The sequence below is a fragment of the Rhea americana genome, unplaced genomic scaffold (genome assembly GCF_003343005.1).
Source record: "Rhea americana isolate MKP2758 unplaced genomic scaffold, rheAme1 scaffold_154, whole genome shotgun sequence".
Taxonomy (NCBI): Eukaryota; Metazoa; Chordata; class Aves; order Rheiformes; family Rheidae; genus Rhea; species Rhea americana.
Window position 1 is genome coordinate 2,093,099 of NW_028185639.1, and position 14,315 is coordinate 2,107,413.

Below are 14,315 nucleotides of genomic sequence, written 5' to 3' on the forward strand. Positions count from 1 at the left end.
CTTTAAATACACTCATTTATTCTTTCCCTTCCACAGAGGCAATTCAGAGGAGAACAGTTTTGCCTTTTGTGCTGAACCCCACTGGAGCCRTTGAATATATTTCCAAAGTTGCCCTTTTGTATGAAACCGGAAGACAAGATGATGGTTTATTTCTTGATGGGCTGATCTTACTTGTCAGTGTCCTCACCAAATTGCCCATGTGTTTTGGGGGGTACACAAATCATCTACTACCAGAACTGGTARAACAGTCCTCACGAAGCGAACAGGATTCACCTGCTGCAGTGGCTCTCCCCATTTCCCAAGTCTTAAAACATCTCCACGGTGGTGCTCGTGGATGCTACTGTCTCCCAGGGGATTTATGCACCCAAGTAGATTAAACTTGCTAATTGCCTCGATGGTTTTTATCCTTGTTTTGTCAATTACCCTTAAAACACATTGTTTTTCCCTCAAATCACAATAGATTTGTGCATTTCAACCAAATATAAATACTCCATCACTGCTGTGAAGCGCTGCCCGCTTGTTGTCTTGGGGCATCGATGAATCGCTCGGCCCCGGAGGAACAAATTCCCCCAGAACCTGCTGTGGCCGCCGGGCTCTGCCGGCGTGCGTGGAGCTCCGGCGGCGCTTCCCGCAGGAAGGCGCCGAGCTCTCCGCTGCAGCGCCGTAGCCCTGCCACCCCCTCCCAAGTCAAACCAGTGGTGCCCTCACCGTCGTGCTCAAGTGATGTGCAAATTAAAACAGGGTGTGTGGGCGTCCTGCTGCGGCCGCCGCGTTTGCCGGGCCGCGGCCGCCCTCCGGGCTCGGCTCGGGCGCGACGCGTGTCGGGGCTAAGGGGGGTTTTGGTGCGCGTGAGGCAGGTAGTTTAGTTCAGCGGCGTCGTGTCTTGCAGCTTCGCTGTGACTGTCCGCTGCCTAAGGTGAGCCCGTGAAGGTAAATTGCGCGGGGTCATTCGTTAGGAAGAGCCGGTCTCCCTTTTAGATTCAGGGGAACGTAAAATGGCAGTTCAGTTTGGAGGAAGAAACTAATGATCTGAAAGCTGACAAAAATTAGCCCTGGCATATGCTGTTTCTCAGAAAACTGGTCGAATGACATTTTCCTGAGATCATGCAGGTGTACCAAGTTACATTAATGCTGAGATGGGACCTCATCAATTAAAAATATCAAAATACTTTTATCTAGATCTTCATCCTTGCAACTTTCAAAGCACCAAAGCTTGGACGAGTAGCCTGCCTTCACCATCCTTTCTTTTTGTAAAAACATCTTGGGCTATCTAAAAGGTATGTCAGTTAAGTGTCCAGTGAGGTCCGACAATACCCATCAACAGCAGCAGTGAGGTAACGTTACCGACACTCCTGATGTTTTATTTTCCCCAAACAGTTGTTAAGTAGCTCTTATCCTTATTAATGTAATAGCAGTAGTTCACTCAAAAGCCTGTTCCTTATTAACAAAGTTAGTTAACAATTCTTCCAAGTGTTCAGTTACATTTTGACAACATTTAGCATTATATTAATTACATTGCTTTAATTAGTATCTTTTGGAAGTTTTATTGAGAAAACCCTCTTGACAGTAATCCTTCTGGTTAAATAAAATAAGTGCAACTGAAATACAAGTGTGTAAAATAAAGTGAAATAGCAGCCAGAAGTAGCATTCTCAGAAAAAACAGAAATCCTGCACAACCGTGAAGAAGTGGTACAAGCCTCTCAACCCCAGAGCTGTCTGTCCGCCACCCACGGGCACCAGCAGTCAAAGTGCGCTTTGCATGGAGACTGTCCTGGCTGGCAAGCAGGGAGAGTAATGGACTGGTTTTGCTCTTAGTTATTCAGCTAACATGAGTGCGTAAGGGCCCAGATTTCAACTTAGCTTTGCTGGTGTTGTAGACAAGGCAGTAAAGTTGTTGCACATGGAGTTTCTGATTTCGCCATTTGTACTTTTATCTATTTAGTATGGTATATGCAAAATAAAAAGTCAGTAGCCACACTGAATATTCAAGTTAGGAAGTGCTTAAGGTTATCTGTGCAGTCTTAGCTTATCTGTAGCACATGTATATGTGTTAGCATTATATCATCTATCATTTATATTTCTGTGCTGCCTAGAGGCTGCAACCTGTTATGTCCCATTTTTGACTATATGAATACCTACTATTCCTTAAGATCACTGCTTTCTGTACACTGCACAAGATAGATGGTGATTGAGGCAGAATGCTGCAGGAAGGAAAAGATGCTCTTTCCTCTCTAGCTGCAGGGCTGAAAGAGCTGGTTCTGCCTTTTTCTCTGCCACAGTCACCACTCTCTGATGGTCAAGAGTTCCGTAAAGGTGGAGTGATGCTTACCCCTTGGGACGTTAATACTGGATTTCTTATTGGTGTAGAATCCATAAAATTATTTTTAGCAAATCTGTAGCTGTTTATGCAATTTATAGATCATTAACCAACCAGACAATCTCTTAACTAATGTTAATAACTGAGCTTTGAGTTAAGCACTGTGAGTTCCTTCCTTCCCTGGAACGAGTGTGTTAAAGGGGGCTGAAGATGTCAGGAAAGCAAAGCAGTTTTAATGCACTTGCTGTAAGACAACTTCATATTTATTGCCTTTTGGGAGATAGGTATTAAAAGAGTAGCTCTGGTGTTTTGCATGTGCATAGATTTAAATGTAGATTATCCTTTAAAACAAACTATACTTATGCTTTGTTTCAAAGAAGCAGGTGAAGAGTGGGCTTGAATGAAAGGCAAAGAGGAGACAAAGTGTGAAGCCACTCCAGAGAGAAGGAAAAGTTAGCAGTCAAGTGGAAGTGAGCATTAGCACAGTTCAGTCTTCGCAATCCCACTGAAGTCAGTGGAAGCATTTTCCAACTTCTTGAGTACCATCTTGAGCCTGTGCTATGTGGGCAGTTGTCGTACTGGAAGAAGTAAAACTAGTGTTAGGACTTTATATCCTGGGGAGGTTTTTTTGGGGGGGGGGTTGTTGTTTGTTTGTTTGTTTTTAATATCTGCACTACTGTTAGTTATCCTATTGACCATTCCTGCGACCTTGGTGGTCATGGGCCCAGATTTGCCAGCTGTGCTCTTCCCGGAGACCTGCATTTGCAGTGTCCAGGGTATCCATACAGGAGAAAACCCAGACGAGAGAGGAGCTTTGCAGCTCTAGGCACAGTCAGACTGTTCCCTAAACGTGGAACAGGGTAATGGAGACATTACTGGGTTGTGCGTTGTTTGGAGATTTTTCCTCTGAAACAGTGTACGTTCAGTGATACATTTTGTGCAGGTTTCTTCAATGATTTAAGATACGTAGCATACAATAAACCCTGAAAGATGGATAGTGCTGTTTCAGAAACTCAGCTATTGCGGACCTGAAGCCGGTAGGACACAAGGAGACACAGTCACCCGTGGGGGATTTGGGCGTCCGGCAGCAGCAGCCTGCTCGTCCTGGGGCGCGCGACCCGGCGGGAGGCCAGGGGAACGCCGCCAGGCAGCCGCTGCCTCCCCGGGTGGAGGGGTGCTGGGTGCCAGAGGAAGGGTCGGCCCCTCCGACACCTGCTGAACTTCCAACCTCAGAGCCTCATGCCTGACTAACCTGCGCAGCGCTCGTTTCCACCTCTGTCTCAGCCGTTAGAAATCTGGTCTGTCAAAGGTAACTTCTTCACTGGGCGATCAGCACTAAAGACCTTGAAAAATTGGCAGAAGTTCTCGCCCTGTGAAAACATAAAGATCAATAAAGCAAATTGATAAATACCATTTTACAGAGCATAGCCTCTTGGATGAAGTGCTGTAGCACACAGCAGTAACAGATCATTCCAGGTGCAGAGCATCACGCTGTGAAAGCCGCGGCGAAGGAGGGGTCCTGTGAAATGTGATTGATTCTGATGGCTCCGCTCATAAAAAGCAGCCTCTGTTATACGGGATTCTGGAGTAACTAAAGTAAGAGGTTAGCAGAAAAAGTCAACCCTTAAATTGCAGACAAAGAGCTTCTGCTACCACTCGTATTACATCATCAAAATATCTCGCAGACAGTCAGAAATAAGCTGTACTTCTGTACGTCAGTGAAGCAGCAAATTGAATTCTCATAATATGTTTTGAAAATGAGTCTTGTTAGGTTTGATGAGGTGGAAAAGGTACTGAGATCACTGGTTTGTTCAGTAAGCTTTTCTTGGCTCTGTGCCATGGCTAATCTTTTTAATGGCAGTGTAGCTTGTAAACCCATTTGGTAGAAAGCTATACATCTCAGTTTCAGAATATCACACCAAGTAGGGTGGTAAATAAGTTTCTCTTCAGGCATGAAAGCCCTTTTGTTAGAATCCCAGAAAGCTTATTTTAACACCCATATCTTGAAAACAAACTCAGTCTTTCCTGAATGAATTCAGCAATGAGCAGCAGAATAAAATGCAAATGTCCGTAGTTTAAATACACACACACACTTTCTACTTGCATACCTATATTCATACATACATACATACAATATGTATCAACCTAGTGCTTCATCCAAAGAAGTTTAAATGCATTTATCAAGGCCATATTTCTGATTAATTTAGGCCCGATATTCAAGAAATGGAGCCTTTCCCAACCGCTCTGGATTCCTCCAAAACGTCTCTTTGGCTGCCTAGCAATTCCGTTTTAGAAATGGTCTGGGAAAACAGTGGGCCTTACAGCACGATCAGTGGTCATCAAATTCAAAGTTCAGCCAAATTAAAGTAGCCAGAGCATTTGAATAGAAAAGCATCCATTAAGATGTTCATATTCCCTGGCCTCAGCCTCCTGACTGTAAAACCAGAGGCTGCCGGTTCAGGTGCTTCAGGTGATCTCAGCCTGGGATCTCACAGTGCTCTCTGAGACAACCAGACTAAACTTAATTTTTGGCTGTTCTGTAGGTTGCAATCAAGCGCTTTCTGTTGCGTTTTAAAGTGAAGTTAGAAGGCACTGGAGATCCCATAGCACATTTATAATGACTCCATAACATAACTTCTGTTTTATCACCCTCTGTTCCAAGTGTCTTCATACAACACTTTCTGTTAATGTAATTTGATGTGAAGCTCTAGACTGTAATGTATTCACCACCATTGGTTTTGCTTCCTCCACCTCGTTTTCCTTAACCCACCTTGCTAATTTCTTGGTTCTGATGAAATCCGTTGCCATCGCTTCCCTTGAAACAAGCCTGTCTTCTTGTCAGGTTTTCTTTGCTGGACAATCCATACAGGTCAGTTTTGTGTACAGCTGCGGAGATCCTCGTGCTTTGAAGAGAGAATCTTTCAAAGAAATCCCATGAGAAGAACATTTGTTACCTCAGTTTCCTATTTCATCTTCTGAGAATTCGTTTGCCATAGTCATATCCAGCAACCTACCGTGCACTTGAGTTGCTGTTGAACTGATTTTCATATTTCCATATAGATAAATGTTTGTTGCACACACAGAAACGTGAGGTAGGAGGTGAGAATTTTGCATCGTGTAGGTGTCTTAACATGTTAGTTTGAAGTGATTGTAGATAAGAGAAATAGGGATGGAAGAGCTTGTGAGGCCGAAAGAAGAGAAAGGGAAATAGGTATGAAAGAGGTATTTAAAAGAGCTGCTTTTTGCTAATTCAGATTTTAAATTAATGTCGTCATTTGAGCTAGTGGTGCCCGGGCTGCTTTGCAGAAAGTTCCTAATGGCTGTGATTCTGATCCATTCCCAGTTACCCATACAGTGAAGACTCCAGCCAGGGAAAGCAGTACATGAACACCAGATGTCCAGCATGGTGCGACAGGATTTTAATGTCACACTCCGCCAAGGAGCTAATCCTAAAAGTAAGTACAGCCCTGCAACCTCTCCACTTCCTCAGTGCTGCTTTTATCTTCAGCAAAGGTAGGTAGGGCTGATACAGTTTTGCTTGTCTCTGAATTTTAAGTTGACTGTAGTAAGCACCAGCCAAGCTGGAGACAACATACCACAGCAGTGGTAGAAGGTTGTGTCTGCAGTGCTTTCCATCTGAGAATGTGGCTTTGTCCCAGTTAACCCTTCGGTGGTTACCAAAGCACAAGGTTTTACAAACACTCCTTTTGATATTTGAGCTACCTGCGCTGGTTGCTCTTTGATGTTCCAGTGCTGTTTGTGTGCTCGTCACTGCTCTACTGCAATGTTTCTGAACTGGACTGGGAGAACAACAAAAAATACTTACAAGGGTTGCTTATAACTGCCATCAGTTCCCCAGTCCAGTTCACTGTACAGAAATGTAAGTAACAGCACTGCCATAACTGCATATTCAGCACAGATGCAGACAAAAGCAGCTACGAGGAGGTGCTGGCTGAGACATAGTGCTATTGAGAGCAAAGCCTGCGGAGCAGCACCTTGAGATACCCAACTTGTAAGCATAGCAGGTTTAGGCTCCCTCTGGTTTTGGTGGCAAGAGCTGTGCGTTTCCCAAGGATACTTTAGATCCTAGATGGGCCAAATCTCCTCTGCAGTGACCTATGTCTTGCCCCTGGCTGAAGAAGGAGTTTACAGCAGGTATGCTCATAACTTCAACACATCAATGAAGTGCCTAAATTTCAACATTCCTTTACATTTTTTTTGATATTTTGTAACCCTTTTAGAATACGTGATTCCTCTTGGCATCTTAGTGCCTACAGGTAAAGTTAACTTGACAGTGCTATATCCAAGCTTCAATGATGCAAATACAGTTCAGGAGCCTTCCAGTTTTTTTTTCCCTCTCTCCTCCTCCTTACCATCTTCTGCTCTCCTTAGAAAAACTGAAGTGGGTGAACCAGTTACATAGACCAACTTACACCGCTTCTGCTTTTTCCTTTGTGATTAGTTGTGACAGCTAGAAACCTCTCCTATTTGCAGTGGCTACCAGTTGTCCCAGGAAGACCAAGAACACATCAGGATATCAGAGTATGATATAAGGAGAACTCACCCATGGCTTTCTGCTCTAAGCTCAGTTTTCCCTGCTGGGCTAGCCGTGGCCATGAATGCCATGCAAGAATGAATGTGCTGTAATTTTTCAACGCTATTGCACCGAGGTTGTCTTCCTCGCCAGATTGTTTGACTGTCTCATACACAGCAATCTTCCCAATCCCAAGAATTGTATTCTTCTCCAAATTTACCCTAAGTGCATCTGACATAAGTCTATCTGGATTTTCCTATATAACTAATACCATTTAACATGGGCGAATTGCAGCAAATAATGTTTGCAAATAAATCCGTATTCTACATCTTCGTGACTTTTTTTTCCATTTAGCATAATGAAACCCTTGAAACTTGTTTTCTTGGAGTTTGTAACCTTCTCTCTTTCTCTCTCTCATCAGGGTTATTTATCTCATGATTAGACTGTTTGCTTTGCAGTATGTAACTCACTGAAAGGCTGAGAACGTTTTTTTTCCATAGCTACTCAAGTTTCAGTGCAGTGTACTTCCTCGCATGTTTTAATGGRTAGTAAGTGTCTGCATGGCATCTTGAAGTTCCCACCAAAGTTTTAGATGGAACGAGCTGGCCCATTAGTACACAAGGTTTGAACCATTGATTTTGTTCAGGGAAATATGTGAAAGCTGAAGAAGGAAAATCACCTCTGCAACTTACAACTTGGCCTCTGAGCTGTAGTACAGTTGASCTCTCGATATGCAAGCTTGGAATAACACTTCAAGCACTTCTGCATCCTTCTCTGACAAAATGGGCCATRTAATTGTTCTCCCAAAAGATATGAATAGTCTGGAGCTTCTGCTTCTTTGGGAGCGAAGCAGAGGTTCTCCTAGTGACGCACAAGGACTGGAGGGTGCTCAGGAGCTCTCTGTCCAGGACTCCCTATGCTGTTGTAGGTTTGAAATGGCTTGAAGGGCCTTGTGTTTGTGGAGTGGCTTTTTAATTAAATGATTGCGATTTTATTTTTTTAATCATTGTGAAAGGAAGGGAAAGGAAACATTATGCTGATTAATATACAACAATTAGATTGTGTAATAAGGCCAAACAATGTGTGTATTATGCCATTTAATGAAAAAATGTGGTGAAGCCAAGAGGAATACAGCCTTTTAGTAAGAATAGTATGTAGCAGAAATATCATATGCARAAGTGAGACTCTACCCAAAATATTACAGATAGTACGTGGCACCCATGGAATTTCTGAAGAACAAAGGATTAAAACCATGGAAAGAGTGACCAATGAGGGGAAATTTTTTTTAACAGCTATGAATAAGGAGATAGAAGTGTACACAAAGGCTTGAAGAGTGTAAACAGTACAGAGGGAAAGGAATTCTTTCAGATTATCTAAGGGGGTATAACTTGGATATAATGGCAGAAAATTAAACAAAGGAAAACAAAGGTAGCACATTAAAGAAATTTCTAACTGTGAGGTCAGTTAGCCCAGTTCTTAGTCTCCATGGAACAGAAGCCCAGTCACTTGATCATTCAAAACTTACATTTAAAAACTGCATATAATTTTGTCCCTGCAGTTTGGGGCATCTCCAGAACTGTGCATGCAAAATTACAGATGCAGATGAGACCGACTTGGCATGGTTGTTTAACTCAGCACATTTATACCAGTGAAGGAGCTGACTCCTGTTATCCAGCTTGAAAATAAACTGAAAATCTGGCCCATAAAACTTAGTGAAAATATTCAGTAGAAAAAAATGCCAGACTGATAGGGGAAAGGGTAAAATGACCTGACTAGGTTTTGTGATTCTTACACAGTAAGCCATAATTGCCTTGCCTTTGAGAACTTATTCTATTACAAAGATTTGTGCTTTAAGCCTCTAAAAGAAATTGATAAGAAACCAAAAGCACATTTTAATTAACTGATTATAGTATAATAAATCCTTAAAGTTTACATGTATATCAATTTTTTAAAGAATTTCTGGTGTAACTAGCTATTGAAAATTGTTATGCATATAATTGTTTTGCTGTATTCATTCTTTTTTATGGGCAATTGAACAATCTGTTTTTCTGTCTTAGGAATCTGTATTTTATTTCAAAGATAAAATGTAGTAAGTCTGCATTTTTAATCCTATGTAAAGAAAGGATAGTGTGCACAAATTGCCACACTGTACAGTGCATTCAGCTACACACTAGGCATTACAGATTGTACAGACATGGGGCTGTAAACAGCTTTCATGCAACATCATCTATCATGCTATGGTCGGTTACCTCACCATCATGTTATTTTATGCTTCCTGAGCCCTAAAACACCAAAGGTTGCCCACTGCTAGGGAGCTGCGTTGATGCCTGATAGCATGAAGTAATGAATGCTCAGCCAAGTGTGTATTGTTTCTGCTTGTGCACCACTGTAATTTGTTTATCTGTCTAAAGATTATGCAGTTGAAAATCCACAATTTTATGCTGCCTTTGTAAATTATCAAGTCGCTTTTGATGAATGTATCCCCACTTCCACAGCTAGTGCCATTATGATCTTGAAATATTGGAAAGTGCTCATGCATACAATGCAGAAGGTTATGTTTTTATATTTTTGGCAGACAACCGTGCTATAAAGTAAATCTGACCTTAAGCTTCCTTACTGCATTAAAGATAATTCAGTTTTAACTTTATAGTCCTAAATGCTGCTGTTTATATAAAGTTACTGCCCAGTCAAATTTGACTGATAACAGATGAGAAAGTCTTGACTGTTTCATACAAAATAAATTAATATTGCAAACTAAATTAAAGCACATCTATGATTGTATCAGAGACTTCGGAGTATGCAGATTGCAGATTTAATTATCCTATAGGAATTGTTTAGCATAATAAATTCATTGTGTGTCAAGGTATTTGTATTTATTCCTGGAGTATTGTGCTAGAGAAACAAAACAGACTGTAAAAATCACATATTTATTGCAAATGTCAGAAAGATGAATACAGTTTATTATTCATTAAGCTACAAATGCTAAAGAAGTCAGTGTTTTGAGGATAAAGCTCAGCATGGAACAAAATGAAAACAATTCATATTGGAGGTTGGAGGAATGTCATCTTTCATTTGATGCTGATTGTCTTAACATCCTTAATGCTCTTTTCAGATGAAGGAATGCCTGTCATAGGAACGATAAAAGATTGCAGCCATGAAYTGTAAATAATTTGTTCATATCTCTGGACGTTTAACATAACCTATGTGAGGAAATAAAATAATCTGTATTCAAAGAACAACACATATCCCACATAATTCAGTAAAAATTCTGTGTTCTTCTTAAAAAAGGATTGTGCCAAAGCTAATAGCTACAAAAGGTTTGCATGCATCCATAACTGATTAATTTAATCTATCCAGATGTTAGTCACTAAAAGTTTTTAAGGTCCCAGAAGCAAGTAGTAGCTGCAGTGATTTCATGATCTATTTTATGTGAACAAATTGCAGAAATTATCAAAAGCAGTATTGGATGTAAAAATTCATTCTACGCATTTTGTCTCTGGAGAGGCAAGGCAAAGGTCTTAATATGCCCTCATTTAGAAACCATTTCAGCTGTATGCATAAATTATTTCTGTATTTCTTTCTGTTTCTGTAATCRGGAGAATACTTGAACTCTGACTAGTCTCCTCTTTTTTTTTTCTTTCAATTAGTCAGAAAATGATGAGAAGATAGTAATATATGACCACATCGGGCCAAATGTCTGCATGGGGGATCACAAGGTAATTAAAATAAATGTTACAATATTATATTTACTGAATTTGATTAGGAAGGAGAATATATGTACTAGTTTCTGCTAGTTTTATGTTTAAAAATCAACAGTTGTTCTTTCCTGTTTTTAATATACAGCTTTGAAAGTGTTTGAAACAGCTGAATTCTACTGAAATCAGTAAAATGTCTTAGAACAGATATTGTATGACATCAGATAAAGAACAGGATGATGTGTGCTAGCGGGGAGATACAATACAAACCAAAATGAATAGAAATAAAATATGTTTGCCCTTACAACTATTCCCATGAAATATAAGTATTTTCTTTTGGTTATCAAAATTGCTTCCAAAATATAATCTAAATTAATTTGATGCCTAGCTGATTATACTAAAGCCATATATTGGGAGTACCATATTTAACCATCAGGTAAGAAAAATAATATTGAGTTAAACAAATAATTAAGTGAAGAAAAAGATGTGAATTTTGCAAATGATCTTCTATACTGAAGGTATCAGACTGAAATCTGAGGTAGAAATAAAGCAAAAYTGAGTATTTGCTTTCTTTGGAAAAGCCTGTGAAGGAGCAGGAGGTGGCATCTACAAGCATCTGTAGAATTTTATGATTGAGTGCCTATCCAAAAGCTCAACTAGAAACTTGCACAAACTTGCAAACTATACAGCAACTGTAATCTATCCATCCTAGAGGCAGTGCTAAGGCTCTTGAGTGACAGTTCAGTGATGGATAATGTGTATTTAAATGCATGTATCTATGCATATATGCACATAAATCAAAAATTACAAATACATACATATATTTATTTCAGAGTTCTTGTGAGACAGGGTGTTGTTTTTCTAAGGAAGAACATGCTTAAGATATTTGGTCCAGAATCATCCAATTCAGATTTTAAAATAAAGAAGGTTTAGTAAATTCTGCAGTAAAAGGAAAGTTCAGTGTGTCAGCAGCTGATTGACAGCCAGCTCGGAAACGATCGTTTCTGTTTCTTCTGTCGCCAGCGTACTTAGCAGGAATGTTTTTAGCAGGGCGCTCTCAGCCGAGCTCATTCTGAGATAAAGGGGGAGGGAGTCACACAGGAGACCCCGTCCGCTTGCCACAGGAGCCCGCGGCAAATTTCCCCTTAGATTTCAGTGGGAACAAAGGAGCAGACCCGTAGGGAGCTGCTGGAGCTCTTGTCCAAGATTTTGCAGTTAGATTAATCCATGAAACACACATCGTTGCGTAATTTTGTCTYCAGTTACAGAGGAATTTTTGTTATGTTTACTACTGATTGTAAAAGAAAATGTTTGTATTTCCCATGTGTAACTTCTGTTTTTCCCTAACTTGCTGCAGCCTGTGTTCCTGTCCTTTCGAATAGCTGCTGGGGCAGGTAAACCTATTGCAAATGTGCACAAGTGTTGTGTCGTGCAGTGATGTGGTGGTAAATATCATTTTTTTTCTTTTTCGTTTACATTTTCTACATCATTTCCCCTGTGTTTATTTTTCCTTTTAAAAAAATGCCAATTCTGCAATAGGAAAAAGATGCCTACGAAATGAGAAGATTTTCCGTGAAACCACACTGTAGCAAGGAAGGAAAGGAATACGCAGTATATTGAAATACGTAATCATAACAACCGTATTGATAAATCAAGTCCCGAGTGCCACATTTTTAGACTGCTGATTGTACACTATGCTTCAGCATCTGGACTCTGTTTAAGAAAAGCCTCACATACCTCACTGTCTTGTATGTTCATGTGACATCAAGTAGAAATGTGGAATTATTTTTTATATATATGTCACAATTCTGTTGCCAAAACTCTAAGTAGACAGCAGAGATGTTATGTATTTTAGATTTCACAACTTTCAACTTTTAATAAGTGTTTGTCAATGTGGAAAAGCTACTTCAGCATATTATAAACTTTAAAAGGTGTCATGCCTAACATTATCTATCTTTACCACTTTGGGGTTTTGTACATTGGATTGTATAGATAGAGATATTGATGGTTTTAAATGGTATTTTCTTTGTTGACCAAGGCTTATGGTTTGTGTTTTAGTTTTAGTATTTTGTTTTTCATTTTTATAGATTTTTTTTCTCATGTTATTTACTATACTGCCATGTTACATGGTTTTTGAATCACACAGCAGCTGCTTTCTATACATACATATATATGTGTGTGTATATATATGTATGTATGTGTATATATACACAGATATATGAATAATTTATAAACCTGACCAAAACTTACGCTAAATATACTTTCCAATATGAATGCTTGAGAGCGCCATATCAGCAGTTAGTGTTGGAGTCTTAGCAGGTTTAGTTAAGTGTACATCAACAACCAACATTTATATATTATAAATAATATATAGCAGTGCCATTCTGGATACAGATATATAGCATACTATATAGCACATATATTAGCAATTTCACTTTGTTACTCCTATAATCCCTTCTTTCCATGTAATATTAAGGTTTGAATGTGAAGTTCCTAGATAGGTTTGGGTGTAACTTTCAAGAATTTTGTAAACTGTTTTTGTCTGTCTTTTGTTACTGTTTTATGGTGCCAAGTATTCTATATTAAAACAATAACAACATGGGAGAAGAAAATAATAGTCTGCTTCAGGTAGCAACTGTATTGGACACAGACTGTATTTATACAGTGTTAAAGAAAAAAAAAAGTCTGTAAATTTTCCTGGTTAGTAGCTCAGTGCAACCTACAATATAATCGTGTTACGAACACTTTTCTCCCACCACTAAATACAACATTAAAAGGTGATTAGAGAGTCTGTTGATGAAACACAAATGTATGTTTTATTGATTTAATTTAGAACACTACAGAGTTCATGGACTGTGTGATGGCATTAGATTGATGCTTGATTTTGGTATAAATCACTACCATTGAAAATGATTTGATGCCCGCTTGCAGAATGTTTTCTCAACAGTACAATCTGGGTTTTATTTGTATTAAGTGCTGTTGTCCAAAGGGTATCTGCAGCTCTGTATTGTTATTGTGCCATGTTGCATTATAACCACACAGTAATTCTATTTAAGCGAACTCAACTCATGATAACTTTGAAGGCCTTTAGAAATGAGTACTCTGGTTCTCAAGCAATAAAACTGATCGTGGTGAACATGTCTGTGTCTGTCCCTTTAATTCGGGTGTTGGGGGTTACAGGGAAATCATTAAATTGTAAAAATTCTCATTAATGAGCTAACTTTTAATCTCCCAACAATTAACAGGATTATTTTTTGCATGAAAACCTAGATACTAGAATGCACTTCCAAGTGTGAAGCAGAACACAACACAAACCGAAAAAAAAGGCAGCTGAAAGTTCATATTAGAGTACACAAGTGTTAACACACACGGAGTAATACAATTTTATAGCTATTCATGAGATGCCAGTCCCCAGTAGTTCAATAAATATGCCACCATAAAGTCCTCTCTGATTATCTCTGGTTGTAGGAAAAAACTACTGCCTTTTCTAAGCTCAGACTGAAGCCTCATTTATAGATAAACTCGCCAGAGCTGTAAACTGCGAGACCATAAATAGCCCTAACGCAGCTGAAGGAGTTAGTTACACAGGTGACCTGTCAAGGCCGAGCTGAAGGAGCCTCAAATTTAGCCGGCAGAAACTCGTAAAATGCAGCCTCGGCACTTGGGAGAGCGCGGCCGCGCTACCCCTGGAGGCGTGAGCCCCGCCGGGGGCGGCGGCCCCGGAGCCCGCCCGAGCGCCTTCCGCGCTGCCCGGCGCCTGCCCGGCGGC

General features: G+C 40.0%; 1 protein-coding gene across 1 annotated transcript in view; it reads left to right on the plus strand.

The window, feature by feature from the left end:
• INPP5A (inositol polyphosphate-5-phosphatase A) overlaps positions 1–12,308 on the plus strand; it is a 253,222-nt gene extending 240,914 nt beyond the window's left edge. The window contains exons 14-17 of the mRNA XM_085299800.1: positions 5,661–5,772; positions 10,499–10,567; positions 11,904–11,991; positions 12,086–12,308. Of these exons, the coding sequence (XP_085155926.1) occupies positions 5,661–5,772; positions 10,499–10,567; positions 11,904–11,984 (262 nt within the window). The 3' untranslated portion in view covers positions 11,985–11,991; positions 12,086–12,308. The remainder of the gene's footprint in view (positions 1–5,660; positions 5,773–10,498; positions 10,568–11,903; positions 11,992–12,085) is intronic.
• Positions 12,309–14,315: the final 2,007 nt, after the last annotated feature.